This window comes from Carcharhinus amblyrhynchos, chromosome 24 (genome assembly GCF_965287045.1).
Source record: "Carcharhinus amblyrhynchos chromosome 24, sCarAmb.v2.hapA, whole genome shotgun sequence".
In the NCBI taxonomy this organism is placed as follows: Eukaryota; Metazoa; Chordata; class Chondrichthyes; order Carcharhiniformes; family Carcharhinidae; genus Carcharhinus; species Carcharhinus amblyrhynchos.
Window position 1 is genome coordinate 36,730,920 of NC_137347.1, and position 22,199 is coordinate 36,753,118.

Here is a 22,199-nt window from a genome sequence, read left to right on the forward strand (position 1 = left end):
CCTTGCCCTGCACTCAACCCTGGAATACCTAGATAACAAAGATTCCTATTTATTGGCTACACTCAGCCTTCAACACCAAAATTCCTAAGAAACTCATCTCCAAACTCGGTGGCCGAGGGCTCGGATCCTCCCTCTGCGACTGGATCCTGAACTTCCTAATCCACAGACTACAATCAGTAAAGATAGGCAACAACACTCCAGGATCATCCTCAACACCGATGCCCCACAAGGCTGAGTTCTCAGCCTCGTACTATACTCTTTATACATTTATGACTGTGGCCAAGTTCCCCTCCAACTCAATTTTCAAGTCTGCTGCGACACCACTGTAGTGAGTCAGATCTCAAACAATGATGGGACAGAGTACGGGAATGAAATGAGAATCTGCTGAACTGGTGCGGCAAAAATATCTCCCTTAATGTCAACAAAAGGAAGGAGATTGTCAGCGACTTCAGGAAGTGTAGTGGAGAGCATGCCCCTGTCTACATTATTGGGGACAAAATAGAAATGGTCGTGAGCTTCAAGTTTTTAGGTGTCCAGATCATCAACAGCCTGTCCTGGTCCCTCCATGCCAACACTATAATTAAGAAAGCTTACTAACACCTCTACTTTCTCAGGAGACTAAGGAAATTTGGCATGTCAGTTATGGCTCTCAACAACTTTTACAGATGCACCATAGAAAGCATTCTTTCTGGTTGTATCACAGCTTAGTATGGCTCCTGTACTGCGCAACACTGCAAGAAACTACAAAAGGTCATGAATGTAGCCTGATCCATCACGCAAACCAGCCTCCCATCCATTGACTCTGTCTACACTTCCCTCTGCCTCGGTAAAGCAGCCAGTGTAATTGAGGACCCCACACACTCCGGGCATTCTCTCTTCCATCTTCTTCCTTCGGGAAAAAAGATACAAATGTCTAAGGTCACGTACCGACCAACTCTCTTCCCTGCTGCTGTCAGACTTTCGAATGGACCTACCTTGCATTAAGTTGATCTTTCTCTACACCCTAACTATGACTGTAACACTACATTCTGCACTCTCTCATTTCCTTCTCTATGAACGGTATGCTTTGTCTGTATAGTGCGCATGAAACGATACTTTTTCACTGTGTATTAATACATGTGACAATAATAAATCAAGTCAGAACTGAAGGAAGGTAGAAATTTGCCGGTAAGTCTGACAAAAGAATCGACCAGGCTTCTCTATTTTTCCAATTTCATCCTCAACCTCCATATTGCAACACGGGAAGAGACACCTCCAATTAGCTATTCAATGCTAATAGCATGGGGCTGCCGGCAGTGCATTCAACAGAGCGATGTGTGCCTTGCATAAGACCAAGATGCAGGAAGTAACGCGGGGACACTGCAGCGGGATCCGTCTGAAAGAAGCAAGCATGAAAACAGCGAGTGCAAAAACATCATTCATTGGTGAGAAATTGTTACTTTAGACTGAGAATTGCAGGGTTGCAGGAAGAAACTCGGCGCTGATAAAAGGAGGGAGGGGGGAAATTAAAAAATGGCTGGTCAGCCGCCACAAATCATTCCAGGCAGAATAATTAAAAGGAAAATCATTTCTGGGATTCTCTGCGGATTGCTGGTGATTTATTGAGCGAATGTGGTACAAGTTCTGAGAGAGCAAGGTCTGATTAAACTCATTTTTGTATTTGAGTTAAAATATGCAGCAGGTTTTGTGTCGGTGCTGTTAAACTGGGCGAATTTTCTTTTGTGTGAAAATTCAAATTTACGAATAAAGAACAGGCGATGCAGAGACTGGCTCCTGATCTCAATGTTCTTCCGGCTGAGCTAAGATTTGACCTTCAGTGCGGAGTTCTTCGGGGTTTTTTTTTGTAATTAAATTACTCAAGCCCTCAGTAAATTTCCAGATGCCTGACGAGAAACCACTGCCAGCGCAGATATGAACTTTGCCCGCAAGTTTTGGAGTTGCGAAATGTAATACCTAAGATCACTGGCTTTTTTTTGTCATATTTTATTGTCAGGAGGCAGTCAGTACCTCCCTCCCAACCGGGTCTCGTCAAACAGACGAATTAATCCAAAGAAAGTAAACCTCCTTCTAGGAGCTGCAGAGATATAGACCACACACACACACACACACAGAGGAGATACAGGTCCACGCTGCACCATTTGCTCCCCTCCCCCCACGGCCGAAATGGGGAGTCTGCTTGTTCTGACATGCAGCATTACACCGGTAGGCAGTGTCTGTAATCTTAGCAAAACCGCAACGCTAACTGGATGCTATTACAGAGCATCTGATTTCAGCAACCTTAACTTCCCCGCGAATGAAAGCAGTTGTGGGGACCCCCTATCAAACCTGGGGGGAGCTGCACTCAGTACTAACAAAATCCCCTGCCCCTATTACATTTGATCTGATTTATTATTGTCTCATGTGTTAGTATACAGTGAAAAGTATTGTTTCTTGCGCGCTACACAGACAAAGCATACCATTCATAGAGAAGGAAATGAGAGGATGCAGAATGTCCTGTTATGGTCAATATTAATTTGTGTTCCTTGCCGGTTTTTTCCCCCCCCCTATTGGCATAGACCACGCAGCTGCTTTCAAATTAATTCAATTCCTTTGCTTCAGAAACATGTCTTCAAGTAGATTATAAACCAAGCCCCAAGCCCTGCTTTTTTTCGGGGGGTGGTTTGAAGCCACAGGATGTGACTCACTTTGAAAGGTTTCTAGCTGCTCAAAGAGAAAACACAGCTCCCTAATCCATGCCTGGAAAATGGGCGCACCGGGGCCTGATCTGCCTCCCACGTTTTGCTTGATGTGGGCAGCTCTGTAGAAAGATTGCGAGGAAAGAGCATAGAATAAACCTAGGGTAAAGAGTAAGATTAAAGGCAGAATACTGTGGATGCTGGATTCTGAAACAAAAACATCAAATGCTCCAAAGTCTCAGCTGGTCTGACAGCATCTGTGGAGAGAGGCGGGAGCCAATGTCTCGAGATGAGATGACCCTTCGTCAGAGCTGCAGCATTTCCAACATTTTCTGTTTTTTATGCCAAGGCGGGCCGTGCTGGAAAGAACAGCTGCTGAGCCTTTTGAGGCTTCCATCGAAATGGTCCCAGCATTTTCTGATTTTGCTCCAGATTCGCAGCGTCCAGTATTTTGCTTTTACCTTTGTCAAACTCACATTCTGCTAAAACCTGCAAACGCTGGGAATCTGAGACAGAAACAGGTAATGCTAGAAAATCTCAACAGGTCTGCCAGTCTTCGCAGTCATGATGTGGGTATGCTGGCGTTGGACTGGTGTAAACACAGTAAAAAGTCTGACAACACCAGGTTTTAGTCCAACCGATTTATTTGATAATAGACTCACATATGCTCTGTCTGAGGCCAGAACTCTCCATTCACCTGATGAAGGGGCTAACCCCGAAAGCTTGTGAGTCTATTATCAAATAAATCGGTTGGACTAAAACCTGCTGTTGTCAGACTTTTTACTGAGTCTTCGCAGTGGCAGAGTGGTTAGCGCCGCTGCCTGCCAGTGCCAGGGAGCCGGGTTCAATTCTGACCATTGTCTGTGTGGAGTTTGCACATTCTCCCCGTGTCCACGTGGGTTTTCTCCAGGTGCTCTGGTTTCCTGCCACAGTCTTTATGATGTGCGGGTTAGGTGGATTGGTCATGCAAAATTGCCCCTTAATATCAGGGGGACCAGCAGGTGAAATATTGTGGGGTTATCGGGATAATGCCTGGGTGGGATTGTTGTTGGTGCAGGCTGGATGGGCCGAGTGGCCCATTCTGCGATTTGTAGAGAGAGAGAGAGAATAGAGCCAACGTTTCAAGTCAGGATGACAAAGAATCGGTTGGATATCTGGCTGCTAGGCATTATTTTGCATGCACAGAATTGCAAAACGAGAATAAATACCCCGCTCTCAGGGCTGAGTGCGGTGGTTTCTCTCCCCGGGATGAGATGGTAGCTGTTCCCGGGGTGAGATGCTCTCCCTTGCTGGTTGTCCTCAGTCCAGCAGCCGCAGCTCTGGCCGTTTGATTGACATTTCCCAGGGCAGCCATTCGAATGCGGTGTTTCCAATCGCAATGAGCAGCCAATCGTCCGCGGCTACTGGGCGGGGTTTCCCCCCTGCCGCCTCCCCGCCCCCTGCGTCACACACACGGTTGCCAGAGTAACGATTGTGACGCATCTCAAGGGGGCGGGAGGGGAAGGGGCGCGCTCTGCGCCGGGGTATAAGAAGGGCGCTCTGGGCAAGGTGCGGTGTTCAGTCGGATGATCCCAGGTTGCAGGAGCCTGGCACCAGTCTGAAAGGGATTAATTCCGGACAAGACACCATCACATCCCTTTCCGTCCCAATCCAATCCATTCCATTCCAACCGGCTTGCTTGCTCCTGTGGATAGATACTAACATGGCTCTGACTGAAACCGCAAGCGATTTCACCTATTCCAAAATGAGAGGCATCGTTGTATTTCTAACTGGTATGTTACACGAGCATGCGGTATCTAAATAAAGGTGTCAGTGACACGGGGGTCTGGCAACACTTGGCCCTTGTCTACGCTGGGTTTAATCACCCAATCATAAAATGACAGAATGGACCCACTTCCAAGTTTCAATGAGCAAGAGGGCTACAGTGAAAGATGAGGTGGAAATGTCCCAAGACAGTTCCTGTCTCTTGCTTTATGATTTGGGAATTCATTTTTTAACCATACGGCTAAAGTCTAAAACTGCATTTCGCCGTGACTTGACTGGAATGTGTTGTCCATCCTCCCGGGTTGTGGATGGAACATGATTTGACAGATTTACTTGCGTAACATTCCTTCCCTCTCTACTAAACTCTATAGGATGGAAACTAAATGATAAACTGAAGCCACCCTGTTGAGGTTAATGGTTTTTGACATATTTGGAAAGATATGAGTTGTTTCAAATCGGATTTAATGAATATTTTTATTTTTTCCAGCTTTTATAAAGCAACGTAAAATTGGCTTGAATGACTTTATACAGAAGTTGGTCTCTAACCCACAGATTTGCCAGCAGTAAGTGGTTTTATTTATTCGAATTTCAGTACATTGTTAAGCATGCTTCTGATACATTTGCTTGCTGTTCATTGTTCAGACCTGGTTGAGGGTAGTACTTGATGCAAGGGTGGTTGGTGTTTTGTATGAGGCATTATATCGAGGCCCTGTTCAGGCAAGCATGAAAGGTAACAAAGTGGTTAGTACTGCTGTCTCACAGTGCCAGGGACCTGGGTTCAATTCTGGCCTTGGGTCACTGTCTGTGTGGAGTTTACACAGTCTCCCTGTGTCTGTGTGGGTTTTCTCCAGGTGCTCAGATTTCCTCCCACAGTCTGAAGACGTGCTGGTTAGGTGCATTGGGCATGGTAAATTCTCCCTCAGTGTACCCAAACAGGTGCTGGAGTGTGGCAACTAGGGGATTCTGACCAGTGACTTTATTGCAGTGTTAATGTAAGCTGACTTGTAATTTAGTTATGGCACTTGGCACTTTTTTTTTGAAGTAAGAAGCCTCACAACACCAGGCTAAGGTCCACCAGGTTTATTTGGTAGCAAAAGCCACTAGCTTTCGGAACCTTTTGCTACCAAATAAACCTGTTGGACTCTAACCTGGTGTTGTGAGACTTCTTACTGTGCAGTCCAATGCTGACATCTCCATATCGTGACTTTTGTGAAGATCAGGGAAGTGTTTCCTGGCAAACATCTATCCCTCTGTCAACTTTGCAGCAAATTATCTGGTCATTATCACTCCACTTTGTTTGTGGGAATTTTGTGTGCAAATTAGCCCCTTTGCCTGCACTTCAAATGACTTCATTGGCTACAAGCACTTTGCAACGTCTTGATGTTGTGATAATTGCAAGAGGAGTGCATTTTTTTTCCTTTTTAATCTTGTAGCACAAAATCAAACTGAGAGAAAGTATTAATCAAATTAACAAGCTTAGAGCTGTCAACCATGCTTAATGGAATGTTTCTTTTGGCCAAATTGGATCAAGGAGACTAAAGGTTGAGAAATAGCACCACCCCGAGGTGGTTATTTTAAATTGGTCCAGACAGTCAAATTTGTTGAAGTGTCATTCAAGTGAAGGCCACTTGTTTTGCCTTTGGTACAAATGTATTTTGGATAGTTGGTGCTTAATTGTCAACTGTTTCTGTTTTAGATTAAAATAAAATAAGTACTCGTCTATTTTGCAGCCCAGATGTCCGTGTTTTCTTACAAATTGACCAAAACCAACCAAATGAAGCAGAAGCCTATTGTAATTCTGATAGAGTGAGTATCTACCTTGAGTTTAAAATAACTTCACATTTCCATGACATCTGAATTGCAAATCTAACAATCTGCACTTTATTTTGCTGCAGTCAAGCCTTGGTTCAGAAGAATTTGACCTTTCTATGCCTTATAGGTAAGAATAATATTTTGTACATGTGTAAGAAATCTTGTTCGTTAATTTGACTTGGTTCAGTTAGTAAATATTTCCACAAGGATCAGCAAGTGATGCTGATTTCACGTCCAATTCCTGGACTTGAGCTCGTAATTTAGACTGGCAGTATCGAAGGAATGCAGCATTGTCAGAGGAGTGCTAGGGATAGGTAAAATCTCAATTCCTGTTTTAAGGATTCAGAAAGACATTAATAATCGGAGATAATTTAGAGACAGAATGGAAGTTTATTTAGTGTTGTTACTGTATCCCTCAGTACCATCATGGGGGCACAATGGTTAGTGTTGCTATCTCTCAGCGCCAGTGACTCGGGTTCGATTCCTGGCTTGGGTCTGTGTGGAGTCTGCATGTTCTCCCCATGTCTGCATGGGTTTCCTCTGGGTGCTCTGGTTTCCTCCCACAGTCTGAAAGACGTGCTTGGTTAGATGGATTGGCCATGCTAACTTTTTCCTCAGCATACTGGAGTGTGGCGACTAGGAGATTTTCACAGTAACTTCATTGCAATGTTAATATAAGCCTACTTGTGACATTAACAAAAAGCCAGTTAATGTTGAGATTTATTGCTGTTATTAGGGGATTTTGTCAACATAGTGATTCTATTATAAGAAAGGGTACAACTCTAATGTTATATTTTCTTCTATATACAGTGTGAAGCCTTCAGATTTTGACTACCTTCGAATAATTGGAAAAGGCAGCTTTGGAAAGGTTAGTGTAAGATTTTGAATAGTAAACAGGACAATGTCAACAGATACAGTTGATAAGAACCATTGGTGTTAATTTGCTGAACTTCAATCATTTGAGTTTACAATTAACAATTGACAGATTTAAAGCATTATCATTTCTGTATCAACTGCAATTTGAGAATCTGAATATCGTTGATTCCAGGTACTTCTTGCCAAGCACAAAGAAACTGAGAAATATTTTGCAGTAAAAGTTTTGCAGAAGAAGATGATTCTGAAGAAGAAAGAGGTGAGCTTTGCAATTTCATAATTAGAAAGAGGTAGGAGCGGAGCAGCAGGTAAACATGAGGTGGTGATGGGGAATTTGTGATAGTAATTACTCCGCAGTTTTAGAATGAGTCAATGTTGGAGCAGCACAGAATGGATGGATGAAACTTCTTTCCTGCTTAGTTGCTCCGTTTTGATACAATGTTAGCTACAGTAGCAAGGTCTCTGAACTTGAGGGCAACAAAGTTATTGTTTCATGTCCCCTGGTGGCTATTGAAAGAATGGCAGAGATCTGACACCCTTGGGTATGGCTGGCATCCTTGTGTGGAAAGTTCCACTGTTAAGCAGTGCTACTGAGATGAGCAGAAACCTTGCTCGTTCTACTGAAGGCCCCAAGCATCAGTTGGAATTGTATTTACTGTTTCTCTACCTGACTAAATGTGTGTTTCATTTTCTTCAGCAAAAACATATCATGGCTGAGCGAAGTGTTCTCCTGAAAAATATGAAGCACCCTTTCTTAGTAGGGCTCCACTACTCCTTTCAGACTACAGACAAACTCTACTTTGTCCTGGACTATGTGAATGGAGGTGAAGTAAGTAGTCTTTATAACAGTCATTCACATTAACTTTAATACAGTCAAAAGAATCCTTAATATCCCATTCCTTTTATTGCCTGAGAATTTGAGGAATAAAGCCGATGACAGCTACATTATGAAGTGATGGATAAAGTCCCAGGTTCTGATAACATACTAACTTGGTCCAGGCCATTGGTTGGAATACTCCAAAACAGAAAATGTTGGTGAAAATCTCAGCAGATCTAACAGCATCTGTGGGGGAGAGAATAGAGCCAACATTTCAAGTCTAGATGACCCTTCGTCTAGCTCTGATGATGAAGGGTCATCTAGGTTCACAACGATGGCTCTATTCTGTCCCCCCACAGATGCTATTAGCCCTGCTGAGATTTTCCAGTGTTTTCTGTTTTTTTTGTTTCAGATTCCAGCATCCACAGCATTTTGCTTTTATCCTAGTTGGAATACTCCAATTGGTCTCATTGCCCAGCTCTCTAACTGTTCTTCACTAACTCCTTCTTGCGCATTTCTGAGAATTTCCTGCAGCCAGATTTTAGGTTGCTGCAGTCCCCTGTTGTGAATGGATATGTGACCCAATGACTAAAGTAGAATCTATCAATGTAAAGACCTGCATCAATGGTTTTGGCACTAGTTGCTGTGAGATTACTATGTTAGATGTGACGCAGTTTACACTATCTAAACTAGACAATATCCAGTTACATGTCCAATTCTTTAACTTAATTTGAAAATCAACTTATCAAACCATTTCAAAATGGTTCTTTTTTAGTCAGTGAATATTCAGTATCTTTCAAACATATGCCTTGTGCTCCTGTTGAGTATTGCATAGTTTTGATGAGAAAATTCGCTTTGTCCCCTGTCTCTGAGCAGATTTTAGTAGACAGGCCCAATATTTGTAACACCATTCCATTAGGAAGGGGAAAACCTTCATTTGGAAGTAAACATTTTGTAAGTCTGGGTAACATCAGGTTATCCCCAGGACTATCCTATTGCTTGGGGTCACATGTGGGTTGGTTATTTTGGCACTACTGGTAACCTTTTTAAGACAGAAGAGGTAAGGGAAACCAATAGGATAAGAAATTTGGGAATGCCTGTTGGATTTTGAATCTTCACTTGAATGTTGTAATCCCAATGCAATTAGATATGTGTATAATCCTGATGGACAGGAATGGACATTCCTGATGGACTACATGGTTGCAGTGACATGAATCATGACCCATTCAAGGTCCCGTATTTGTTTTTGGCTACTTTGATTACAATCATGGTAAATGTTTAGAAGATTAACCTTTACTTTGTGTTTTTCTTTTCCCCAGCTATTTTACCACCTTCAGCGTGAGCATGTGTTCCTGGAGCCCAGAGCAAGGTTCTACGCGGCGGAAATTGCCAGTGCACTTGGCTACCTTCACTCCCTGCACATTGTTTACAGGTGTGTGTGACTCGAACCAGCCAAACACTCAGATCAGTTCACACAATGAAAGGTTCAATAGTCTCACTGTTCCTATTGAGTAACTGTACATCCACAATGAATGAAGCTTGTGATTGCTTTGCTATAAGGAACAGCTAATCCAAAAATACACAATTTTGAAGGAACAGGTAGAGCACATTATACAACAGAAAAGAGCTGACATACAAATCTTAGAATCAGTTCTTAAAGCATGAGTTGAAAGGCTTCAGTTTCGAATTTCTGTTGGTGACTTGTGGATCACAAGGTAGAGTTGGATGAACTCATTCAGCTAATATTTCATCAGTTCAGTATGGATCTATAGTGCCCCTTTTTAAAATTATTGTCACAAGTAGGCTGACATTAACACTGTAATGAAGTTATTGTGAAAATCTCCTAGTTGCCTCACTCTGGCACCTGTTTTGGGTACACTACAGGAGAATGTAGCACAGCCAATCCACCAGTACATCTTTTAAAGTAAAATATATTTATTAGTCACAAATGTGGCTTATATTAACACTGCAATGAAATTACTGTAAAATTCCCCAAATCATCACAATCTGGCACGTGTTCGGGTCAAGGCATCTAACCAGCATGTCTTTCGGACTGTGGGAGGAAACCAGAGCAGTCAGAGGAAACCCACGTTGACAAGGGGAGAACATGCAAACTCCACACAGACAGTGACCCAAGTTGGGAATCAAACCCGGGTCCCTGGAACTGTGAGGCGGCAGTGCTAACCACTGTGCCACCCCATGTGTCCTCAGACCTTTGTATCTTTTTCCCAACGGAAGAAGATAGAAGAAAGTGTGTCTGGTGTGTATGGGGCCCTTAATTATGCTTTTCTGAGGCAGTGGGAAGTGTAGGCAAGAGTCATTGGATGGAAGGTTGGTTTGAGTGATGGATTGGGCTTTGTTCGTAACCCTTTGTGATGTTGGACAGAGCAGGAGCCATACCAAGCTATATGATGCACCATAGAAAGCTGTATCTGTAAAAGTTGGTGAGAGTCATAGCTGACATACCAAATTTCCTTAGTCTTCTGAGAAAGTAAGAGTTGTTGGTGGGCTTTCTTGACTATAGTGTTAGCATGGAAAGACCAGGACAGGTGGTTGGTGATCTGGATACCGAAAAACCTGAAGATCTTGACCATTTCTACTTTGTCCCCATTGATTTAGACAGAGGCATGTTCTCCACTATGCTTCCTGAAATTGACTATCTCCTTTGTTTTGTTGACATTGGGGAGAGATTATTGTTGTCACACCAGTTCAGCAGATTCTCTATCTCTTCCTTGTTCTCTGTCTTGTCATTGTTTGAGATCCGACCCACTTTGGTATCATCAGCAAACCTGAAAATTGAGTTGGAGGGGAATTTGGCCACAGTCGTAGGTGTGTAAGGAGCACAGTAAGGGGCTGAGGACACAGCCTTGTGGGGCTCTGGTGTTGAGAATGATTGTGGAGGTGTTGTTGCCTATCCTTACAGATTTGCGGTCTGTGGGTTAGGAAGTTCAGGATCCAGTCAGAGAGAAGGTGAGCCCCAGGCCACGGAGTTTGGAGATGCGTTTTGTAGGAATTATGGTGTTGAAGGCGGAGCTATAGTCAATAAATAGGAGTCTGACATAGGTGTCTGTTATCTAGGTGTGGGTCATTTCAAATAACTTTACCCAAAGTGCTGAATAAATGAGGGTTGTTTTATTCCTCTGCTATTCTGAGCTTAGTTCTTATTCCCTCCTTCGTCACTGGCCTTACACGTGTCAGCTTTCCTACATTAATTGTATCTCGTTATAAAGCATTGTAAGTTACTAACCGTATTCTTTTTGTTAAAATGCAGAGACTTGAAGCCTGAAAATATCCTCCTGGATTCTCAGGGCCACATTGTGCTAACAGACTTTGGCTTGTGCAAAGAAGGAGTGGAACCAAATGGAACTACCTCCACGTTCTGTGGGACCCCAGAGGTAAGTGGCAGAGCCTCCTTCCGATGGTGTGGATACAGTATTGCTGATGACTTGTTGCATTACATGCCAAAGATACCAGCTATGTACAGGCACCTGTGAAAAAGACGCCTTTGTAAATGATGCAACTGGAGTCTCCCTGTGCATCGTGTATTACAGAATTGGATATCTGTTTTCAGTAGAACTTGAGTCGTTTTTAATTGAATGGCATGATGATTAGCACTGCTGCTGCACAGTGCCAGGGACCCAGGTTCGATTCCCATCTTGGGTCACTGTCTGTGCAGAGTCTGCACGTTCTTCCCATGTCTACACAGATTTCTTCTGGTTGCTCCGGTTTCCTCCCACAGATGTGCTGGTTAGGTGCATTAGCAATGCTAAATTCTGCTCAGTCAGGTGCCAGAGTGTGGCAACTAGGGGATTTTCACAGTAACTTCATTGCTATGTTAATGTAAGCCTACTTATGACACTAATAAATAAACTTTAACTAGTATTGAAAAATCAGGAACCACCAGTATGTGTTGCAAACTCATCCACTATCTGTGGTGTCAGGGCATGGGGCAATGATCAGATAGATTTCTATCTTTCCTGAATGAAAAAGACGTTTGATGAATCATGTAATGTAAGTGCAGCTCACAGCATCTTGCAAATTATTCTAATAGAAATGTTTGTCTTTCAGTATTTGGCTCCTGAAGTGTTACAGAAGCAAGCCTATGATCGAACAGTTGACTGGTGGTGCCTAGGATCTGTGCTGTATGAAATGCTGTATGGCTTGGTAGGTATCTGTTCAAATCAAACATCTTAAGTCGAAGGTCAGATGGACTCTGATATATTTACCATGCACTGTAAAAGATCTCACTTCATAATCCTGAATTCCAAGCAGAGAGAGGTGCTTTGGTTAGTGGGTAACTCTCGTCTTCAAGTCCAGTGGATGGGCTTAAGCCCCACTCCAAAGACAGGAGCTGGTAATCTCAGCTGGCAAATTGCCGGAATTTAGAGTCAGGCTCTGGTTAATACCATCTTTCAGATGGGAAGGTAAACCATGGGCCTTTTCAGGTGGATATAAGTTGCCACAGCACCATGGAGAGTAACCAAGGCAGCTTCCCACGTGTGGAGTGCTTCCTGTTTGGGCTGCAACCAAGTCCTTGATGTTGGGGGTGGGCCAGTTGCACTCAGGAGAAGCATGCGGCCCAGCTGGAAACCAATCCGGTGTTGAGAACTGGGACTGAAGTGTTTAGTCTCTTTGCCTCCTGAATCAAGAGTGAGAATGCTCCCACTCTTTTCGCAGGTTTGCAGTCCTGATGTTTGGAATTTTGAGTCCCTTGGTGTTTAAAAATAGATGTTTTCCAACTTGTACTGAATAGGTAAAATGTACCAAAATATTTTGCAAGAGAGCTAAATGGTTGAGTGACTAAACAAATTGGTTCTTGGGAAGTCTTTGGGAAGGTGGTAGTAGGCAGGGAGGTCTGTGGCGAGCGATCGGATCTAGTGTGGTGGTGACTAAAGTCTGCAACCACTGAAGTAACAAAGAAACATAGACGAGAGTACATAGAAACACTACAGTGCCAAAGGAGGCCATTCGGCCCATTGCGTCTACACCAACAGCAATCCCACCCAGAAAAGTGAACGCTGGAGTGTTGGATATACCAAGGCCACAGTGTTTTAAAGTTGATGTTATAAGGAGGAAAGGTTAGACAGGCTAGACTTGTATCCACTGGAGATTAGAAGCACAAAAGGAGACTTGATTGAAACGTGGAACATCCTGAGGGGAATTGACAGGGTGGATGTGGAAAAGGTGCTTTATCTCTGGGGGAATCTAGAGCTCGGGGTCACTGTTTTAAACAGAGCCCCTTATTTTAAGACCAGGATGAGGAGGAGAAATCTCTGAGGATCTGTGAGTCTTTGGAACTCTCTTCCTCAAAGTGGTGGCAGCAGAGTCCTTGAAGGCAAAGGGGGCTAGAATCTTGATGAGTAAGGGGGTAAAAGGTTATTGGGGATAGGCAGGAATATGGAGTTAAGACAACAAACAGATCAGCCATGAGCTTATTGAATTGTGGAGCAGGTTCTGGAACTTTCCGACCATTGTCACTGGCAGGATCTTCAGTCCCACTGATCTTCCCCCATCCCACAGAGGCGCGTTCAACAGGAAACCCTGTTGGCAACAGCAGGACCAAAAGATTCTGCTGCCAGCCAATGGCAGGCCCTCTCTGCTGCCACGGGTTGTGTGGGGGAAATCCCGCCTGTGGAACACAGCGGCCAATCCCAGCTCTTCATTCATACAAGACTACAGGCAGAATAACTGCACCTCCTTAGATTTTATATAACTATATTGGGAAAATAAAGTATATAATGTTTTTGGGCAGGCAAAGTAAAAAATGATGCTCATGTTTTTATCTTGAGGCTTTGGTTTCAACCCGAAGCTGATTGTGAATCTGTGTGCCGACCGGGTTCTAAACCAATCCTTTCTGTCACAGCCCCCGTTTTATAACCGGAACACAGCGGAAATGTACAACAACATCCTGCACAAGCCACTGCAGCTCAAACCCAATGTTTCAAATTCTGCCCAAGAACTCTTACAGGGGCTGCTTCAAAAAGACCGAGTCCAGCGACTGGGGGCCAAGAATGACTTTGTAAGTATATTGAAGGCTGAATTCTGTCTGTTAAACTTTAATGTCACACCATTTCACGGTGGCACAGTGATTAGCACTGTTGCCTTACAGTGCTAGGGACCTGGGTTCAATTCCCGGCTTCGGGTCACTGTCTGTGTGGAGTTTGCACATTCTCCTCATGTCTGCATGGGTTTCCTCTGGGTGCTCTGGTTTCCTCCCACAGTGTGAGAGATATGCAGGTTAGGTGGATTGGCTATGCTAAATTCTCTCCCTCAGTGTACCCGAACAAGTGCCAGAATGTGACGACTAGGGGATTTTCACAGTAACTTCATTGCAGTGTTAATGTAAGCCTACTTATGACAGTAATAAATAAACTTTTTTAAAACTAAAAAATTTCAATAGACCATTCTAATACAAGGCAACATTCACTGTAACACTGGTTACTCTGCGCTAACATGTCTCTGTCCTGTTGACAGAAATGTTATTCAGTTGTATTCCCCAGTATGTTTGGTTGTTTATTCAAATTCAGTAACAATTCTTAAGCCCTTTTTAAGCCATCCCTTGCTCTTCTTCTGGACTGGAGATTCTATTGCATGTTGATTGAATTCTGTTTATTTATGCCCTGCTCCCCTAATGAGGGAAGGGCTGTGGATGTTGTCTACGTGGATTTTAGTAAGGTATTCATGGCAGGCTAGTGCGAAAGATAAATCTCTCAGGATCAGGGGTGAATCAGCCAAATGGATTCCAAACTGGCTTGGCCATAGAAGGCAGAGGGTAGGGCTGGAAGGGTGTTTTTCTGAATGGAGGCCTGTAACTAGTGGTATTTTGCAGGGATCAGTGCTGAGACCTCTGCTGTTTGTAGTGTAGATAAATGACTTGGAAGAAAATGCAGCTGGCCTGATCAGCAAGTTTGCGGACGATAGGTAGAGATGAAGATTGTCAGAGAGCACAGCAGGATATAAATAGACTGGAAAATTGAGTGTAAAGAAATGGCAGATGGAATTTAACCCAGACAAATGCAAGGTGATGCATTTTGGTAGATCCAATCCAGATGGGAGCTATAAAATAAAAGGCAGAACCATTAGGAGCATAGACTCACACACAGATCTGGGAGTTCAGGTCCGCAAATCCTTAAATGGCAGCATAGTTGGAAAAGGTGGTGAAGAAAGCATATGGCATACTTGCCTTCGTCAGGCAGGGCATTGAGTACAAAAGTTGGCAAATTGTTAGTTATATGAAACATTGGTTAGGTCATGTTTGGAATACCTTGTCCAGTTCTGGTCACTACACTACCAGAATGACATGGAGGCTTTGGAGAGAGTACAGAAAAGATTTACCAGGATGTCCCCTGGTATAGAGGATATTAGCCATGAGGAGAGATTGAATAAACTGGGATTGTTCTGAGGACGATCTGATAGAAGCTCATAAAATTGAAGGGTACTGATAGGGTGAACAGTTGGAAGTCTTTTCCCAGGGCAGAAATGACAATTACAAATGGGGAGAAGTTCAAGGTGGGGGGGAAAGGTTCATTGGAAATGTACGGGGGGAGTTTTTTTTACATGGAGGGTGTGAGTAGAATGCACTACCAAGTGAGACGGTTGAGGCAGATACGTTAGCAACATTTAAGACTTATCTGGATAGACACATGAACAGATAGGGAATAGAGGGATACAAGCAGTTGGTCTAGTTAGGACAACGGGATCAGCACAGGCTTGGTGGGCCAAAGGGCCTGTTCCTCTGCTGTATTGTACTTTGTTCCTGAAGACATTGTCGAGGGCAACTAATTGTGAGTAGAGGATGAAGTTGAGAGCTATTTGGCCATTTGGGGCATCACACAACCAACTACAACTGCCCAGCTACTGACTGGATAAACCAAGTTATTGGCTGTTAACATGCATCTTGTGACCATCCCTTTTGTTTTCCTTCTCTTCCACAGTTGGAGCTGAAGTTTCATTCATTCTTTTTACCAATTAACTGGGATGACCTCATGGCTAAGAAAATCTCTCCTCCGTTTGTTCCAACTGTGGTGAGTAGAATTTCCACAATTTTGGTAAATATGTTGACCTGGATAATCCTCTGCTTTTGGAAAACAGCATTTCAAAGAATTCTTCTTGCAGCACTTTGCTTCACAACGCTCTTCTCCAGCATCTGAATATTGTAAAGGATTAAAAAAAAACACCCCTTGAAATGGTGAATACAAGCTTGGACCAAAAGTTCACTTCTTCATTACACTGTTCTCTCTCCCACAATAAACTGCTTAATTTTTACATTGGAACACTCCCTGTGTTCCCATCTTGACCCTAGACTCTGATCCACTCGTAGATTTTATTGTGCTGTTCACAAGGGGCTGGCAATTGGAATGTGGCTGTTGCTGTGTCCAATACATTTTTACCCGTTTTCTCTCTCAGAAATGTGAAGCTGTTACCAGCTCTCTCCAACATGGCTCTTTATGCCTGAGCTTCAGTGTTGACATGGTATTTCACTGGGGGTGGGAGAGGTAGACATTGAAGGGAGCAGGACTGCTGGCCAGGTCTAACCCAATACCGGCCAGCATAATTTCAGCCAAAGGGCCTGCAGAATTTTTAATTAATTACCTTGTTAATTTTATTTGACAATTTTAAAAGACCTCAGCTGATGTCAGGCAGTTTAAAATCAGCTGCTTGCACCTGATTACCTTGGCACTTGCATCACTAATGATTAGAGCAAGTTGTTTAGTGAGACTTTATTTCTAATAAGCGTATTCAATGGCTTTTTATTTTGGTTGCATTGCATGCAACATGGTTGCTGTTAGTTCATGATATTAGTGTTTTATTTTTCTGATGCGCAAGGGAGGTTCTGATAAGATGCAATTCATTGCGTAACCTAATTTCCCAGAAGTGCTGTACAGTAGTGAGCTTACTCCTGTTATCACCGTGACTGGTGCAAATTGAAATGTGATAATGAAGGGCGTCACCAGTGATATTTGAATATCCTTTGGAAAAAAAAACGCTTGCACTTGGTTCCAGGTATTGGGTGGAACGTAGGAATTAGGAGCAGAAGAAGCCAGTTCGGTGCATGGTCCCCGCTACTTAAAACTGCAGTTTAAAAATGAAGCTGAGCGGCATTGTCCATTTGTATTAATACCGATTTTAATGTTGCTAGTTGTAGCATTTTAAATGCTCAATTTTATTTGGGGCAGAGTGAATTTCACCAGAAATGAGGGGCATAGATCAGCTAGATAGTCAATATCTTTTCCCAAAGGTAGGAGTCTAAAATTATATGGCATAGATTTAAGGTGAGAGGGGAGAGATACAAAAGGGTCCAGAGGGGCAATTTTTTTTCAGAGGATGGTGTGTGTCTGGAACAAGCTGCCAGAGGTGGTAGTAGAGGTGGGTACAAGTTTGTCTTTTAAAAAGCATTTAGATAGTTACATGGGTAAGATGGGTATAGAGGGACATGGGCCAAATGCGAACAATTGGGACTAGGTTAATGGTTTAAAAAACGAGGTGGCGTGGACAAGTTGGGGTGAAGGGCCTGTTTCCATGCTGTAAACCTCTGACTCAAATCAACCCTGTGGGATTGTGGATTTAATCAGGAAAATTTCTGCTTTAATACAACGAAAAAAATTAAATTTAAAACTAAAATTTAAACTGGTGAAAATATATTTACTAACCAAGAAATGCAATGAGCAATTCTCACACTGATTTATAACCAGAGGGTGGAATCTTCCAGCCGTGCTCGCCCCAAAACCAGAAAATCCCACCAGAGGTCGGGGGACCTTTTGCATGATCCACGTTCCACCCGCTACAATTCCCTTGGCAGGAGGGATGGGAAGATTCTGCAGAGTATTTAACAATGGCTTTTGGGTGAAAATGGAGAAGGCTGACAGCTGACTTTAAACATCTTGTTCTAATTTCATGCTAGGTACATGATATTCCATGAGTGCTGTAATGAATGAAATCCTTGGGTTTTTTTTTGTTAAAGCACTAAAGGTTCTGTGGTTTTGAATAGCAATTTAATTGATTTATTCCAGCCAAAATAGTCGTGTTGCACTTATTTATTGCACAGTTAGTTTAAACAATCACTTTATTGGTCAAGGAATTCTGACAATGTCAAGATGATTAATGAAAGAATCATTTTTTTGTGACGATTGCCAGTACTTTAATCTTTTCTAGTTTTGGTATCTACATTCATTGAGCACTGACACTGACCTTCAATTAGTGGACAAATTGCATTCTTGTGAACACATCCACCATCAAATGATATGGAACGTACCAGGGATGCATTCCAGAAATGCAGTGGATATTTTCAGTGCACTTTTTATATTGCTCAATGCCAAAAGAACAGTTTCTGTCAGTACAGTCCAACAAAGCATCTCCTGCTAAACCAAATCTAATATCCAACTTCAAGCCGAGTTTGGTGGGAGGGGTATTTAATTGGGGGGGGAAACGGGTGCTCGGTGGATCCCCTGCTCCACTTTAAGTCCATGACGTGGAGGCTCATGGGTGACCTTTGTGAGTTTTGACAAAGAGTCATCTGGATTTAAAATGTGAGCTGTTTTCTCTCCTTGGAGATGCTGCCAGACCTGCTGAGATTTTGCAGCATTTTCTCTTCTTTTGGTTTCAGATTCCAGCATCCCCAGTAATTTATGTTAATGGGTGACCTTCCTGCCCCACCACTAGTTGGAACCTGTACGTGGACAATTAATGCCCACAACGACTCGTCCTGCTGTTGCTGGTGTTCACTGTGGTGGGCAGGAGCACTTGACCTGCTTGAAGCCTGAAATGTAAACTCCATTGGGCTTGCTTGCAGGCAACCTGTTGGAGGTCCCTTGGAGGCCCACTCAGTTTCTGATTGGGAAGATTTGGTGGAAGGGGGGGTGGGCAAGTGACCTACAGAGAGCCCTTGCCATCCATCACCTGTGGCCTGGATCTCAGCACCAACAGCAGCCACTGACTTTAAGGCTGATGTTGAAAAGTTGCTGGCCTCTGGCTGGCAGCTCTTAGAAGGTAGGACTTAATCCCTGGAAGCCCTGCTGTTGCCCTGTTATAAGTACCTGATTGGCATTTGATGTGGCAGGCATTCCCAATATGAGGCTCCTGCCAGCTCTCCAGCCAGTGGGCAGGATTTCCATTGCCTGCATTAAATTCCACCCGATATCTGGGTTAATTCTACCCTGACAGTGCCCTGGATTCTTGTGCTCAATCATGAAAGTGTTCTCTCTTAATTCTGTATCCTTGGTATCAGTTGTTGGCTGGATAAATTGTCTCTTACTAGCCTATATGGATGATTTATGGTTTTAACCTGTCTCAGGTGTCTCTCTGGCCCAGATATTCATTATTTGCTCAGGAATGCTCTTCCACTCATGTTTCATTTTCTTTGGTCAACCTACAAACATCTAACCAGTTTAGACAAAACTATTTTCATTAATCTAATGACTGCAGCTATTTAAATTAAATGGTTTAATGTCAAACTTTCAAGAGCTTGAATAGTTTCTGTTAATCTTTCACAGACTGGACCCACCGATTTGCAACATTTCGACCCAGAGTTTACCCAGCAACCAGTTTCAACCTCTGTTGCGAGTTCGCCGGAAGATTTTCTGATTACTGCCAGTGCCCGAGAAGCTGCGGAAGCTTTCCTTGGATTCTCCTACGTTCCCCCTATAGATGATACCTACCTATAATAAACTAGGTGGACGATTTGACCCTGTTTTTAAATAGCAAAGAACAGATGAGGTTAAAAGCCCTCTGTGCACCTTACTGCATGAGAATTGCCCTCTCATTGGAGTCTCTTTTGCTGAAGAAAATTTTCTGTAGGAGTAAACATCATCCTATTGCTGCATTCGGTATTTGTCAACATCTTCAGTGGAAGGATCTCATCAACTTTGCTGTAATTTGACAAAAACTGTAAATTTTGTGCAGATTCACAATTTCCCTTCTGCTTGCCCAGACTATACAAAAGGAGGTTGTCCACCCAAAATATAATCACTAAGAAGCACCATCTTCAGTGACTCGTGTGGGTGATAAACTCCACCTTAGCAGCAAAGTGCAGCGAGTACTCTGAGAAAACTCAATCAAGCAGAATCACTATCTCTTTATTTTTAAATCGCGTCGTGAATTTAACAGAAAACCTGCTCCTACTTCAAGAGATTGTTTGTTTGAGTGGGAAGTGCCACTACCATTTGCCAAAGTTGTTTGTTTTTCTGGGAAAATGACATTTACCCACTCTCCAACCAATCCATAAGCTTATCCTTAATTGGCAGAAAAATGTGCTCTACATTCCACACAAGAATTGATTACTTGTTACAGATTAAGTCTTTAATGAAGTGCTTAATGACAAAGTACAATCAGGACCATTTACAACTTTACTAACAGATCTAAGACTTTTCATGTGAACGTACCTTCCTGTTTTGAGAAAGAGGCATTGAGAAAGTTGTCGGTCTTATACAGACTGAAGACCTTGTTTTCATTTCTTCTTTTAGAAGAGTAGTTCTTATTACCTGTTAATCTTTGACCTGGTGCAGAAATACTAACTGGAGTCTTCATCAAACTTAAACCAAATATTCATTCTTTAGTTTAGATGAATATTGTGAACTAAATTATTCACAATTCTTGGTTTCTCACTACACCACGCCAGTATGTGAATCCATCATTTTGAAGATTTTTGTTTTGAATCCAAGAAGCCTGGATGTAGGGCCAGCAAGAAAACAGCAAGCTGGGGGGGAAAAAAAGGGAAGGTACAATAAATCAGATTTTGGGTTGGGTTTTACAAGCCTGACACTTCTACAGAAGGAAGGACAGATTTTGGAAGGAAAGAGAAAGTGGTTAAGGAGTTCCCAGTTTTGAGTCCCTGGGATGAGTCAGAAGAGTGGGAGTTAGGGAACCTATGGATGAAGAATCAAACAGGATTGGAACAATCAAGCTCAAGATAATTAATGTCTGTGTGAGGGAGGTGGGGGGGGGGGCGGGGGGGGAGTAATGACATGATGGATGGTGGGGAACCAAGATATTAGACCATCCTTGTAGGATGTGACTGATGCTAATGCTCGTCCAGACTGCTGATGTACCACCTACTGCTGAGGTTACAGTTTGAAAGTTGGAGTATGCAGTCCCCAAAGGGTTAAATAACTGCTGTATTGATATTTCTTTCATATGTGAAAGATTCTATTTAATTTCTCTTTATTTACACATGTTGTAAACAAAAGTGGCTCCTTGGAAATATTGAGAGAGAACAGTATTTAAAATGTTATGGTACATATCCTAGACTGCAATCAATCAGTAATTTTGTTTTAATCCGAGCAGTGTAGGCAGCCAAGAGCTGCAGTTGCTCCGTAAAGCCCCACAGGCTTCAACTGTATTGCAGTGGTGTTGGATTGCTGTAATCTAATGCGGCTTTGAGTCAGCATTGTCACTAGGGCTTCTACAATATGTTAGAAGTTTAAAGTTTATGTTGTTAGTCACAAGTAAGGCTTATATGAACACGGCAATGAAGTTACTGTGAAATTCTCCCAGTCCCAACAATCTGGTGCCTGTTCAGGTCAATGCATCTCACCCAATGGCAGAAACCCACGCAGATACAGGGAGAATGTGCAAACTTCACACTGACAGTGACTCAAGCCGGGAATCGAATTCGGGTCCCTGGTGCTGTGACGCAGCAGTGCTAATCACTGTGCTGCCTAATGGTGAATATATATATATATATATATATATATATTAGTGATTATATACTGTATAAAAACACCCAGTCACTTTTGGAAAGAGCACCTTGACCAATAGAACACTGTGCTGGAATATTAGTATTAGGAACTGTTTAATTAAAATATCACAACATCTTAAAATGATGAGCTATTAATTCCATGGCCTATTAGTTCCAGCATGCTTTAAGCATGGTGATGACAGTCTGGTGTCAGAGTACCAATTAATAAGGAAGAGTTGACCAAACATCATTCACCATGAATATATGTCTGCAATTTTTAGTACAAAGCAACTCTCCGTGCTCTTAAAACAGTCCATCTGACTGAGAATCCATCAGTTAGTTTTGTGCACATGGGTTTGTGTAAGGACTCTACCAAGAACTTAATAGGGGAAAAAAATGAACTGTGCGTTATTTATGAATATGTACATATGTGAAATAGAGATCTCTAGACTGTGCATATGTATATATAAGATCAGACCATCTGTATCAGTTTCTGACTTCCAGTGGCACCGTATTTCTAATTTTAATGTAATGGTTTGTAATGGACACACTTTGACAGAACCAATAAACTGAATGCTTATTACAG

General features: G+C 42.7%; 1 protein-coding gene across 2 annotated transcripts; it reads left to right on the forward strand.

The window, feature by feature from the left end:
- The first annotated feature begins 1,309 nt into the window (after positions 1–1,309).
- LOC145357990 (serine/threonine-protein kinase Sgk1) lies at positions 1,310–20,876 on the forward strand. 2 transcript variants are annotated; one of them, XM_080211643.1, is made up of 13 exons: positions 1,310–1,424; positions 4,927–5,002; positions 6,170–6,245; positions 6,335–6,378; positions 7,062–7,119; positions 7,300–7,383; positions 7,822–7,953; positions 9,261–9,373; positions 11,213–11,336; positions 12,010–12,105; positions 13,805–13,960; positions 15,876–15,965; positions 19,431–20,876. In XM_080211643.1, exons 1-13 carry the CDS (start codon positions 1,313–1,315, stop codon positions 19,599–19,601), a joined length of 1,332 nt encoding a protein of 443 aa, XP_080067769.1. In that variant the 5' UTR covers positions 1,310–1,312; the 3' UTR covers positions 19,602–20,876. The 2 variants fall into 2 exon arrangements, with proteins under 2 accessions (XP_080067769.1, XP_080067770.1); XM_080211644.1 differs by lacking the exon at positions 1,310–1,424 and adding an exon at positions 4,242–4,447.
- Positions 20,877–22,199: the final 1,323 nt, after the last annotated feature.

Bases quoted from the DNA above. Each gene is read 5' to 3' on its own strand.
- LOC145357990 (XM_080211643.1), top strand. From the start codon at position 1,313: ATGTGTGCCTTGCATAAGACCAAGATGCAGGAAGTAACGCGGGGACAC. The intron at 12,106-13,804 runs GTAGGTATCTGT...TTTCTGTCACAG, and splicing joins ATGAAATGCTGTATGGCTTG to CCCCCGTTTTATAACCGGAA. The intron at 15,966-19,430 runs GTGAGTAGAATT...AATCTTTCACAG, and splicing joins CTCCGTTTGTTCCAACTGTG to ACTGGACCCACCGATTTGCA.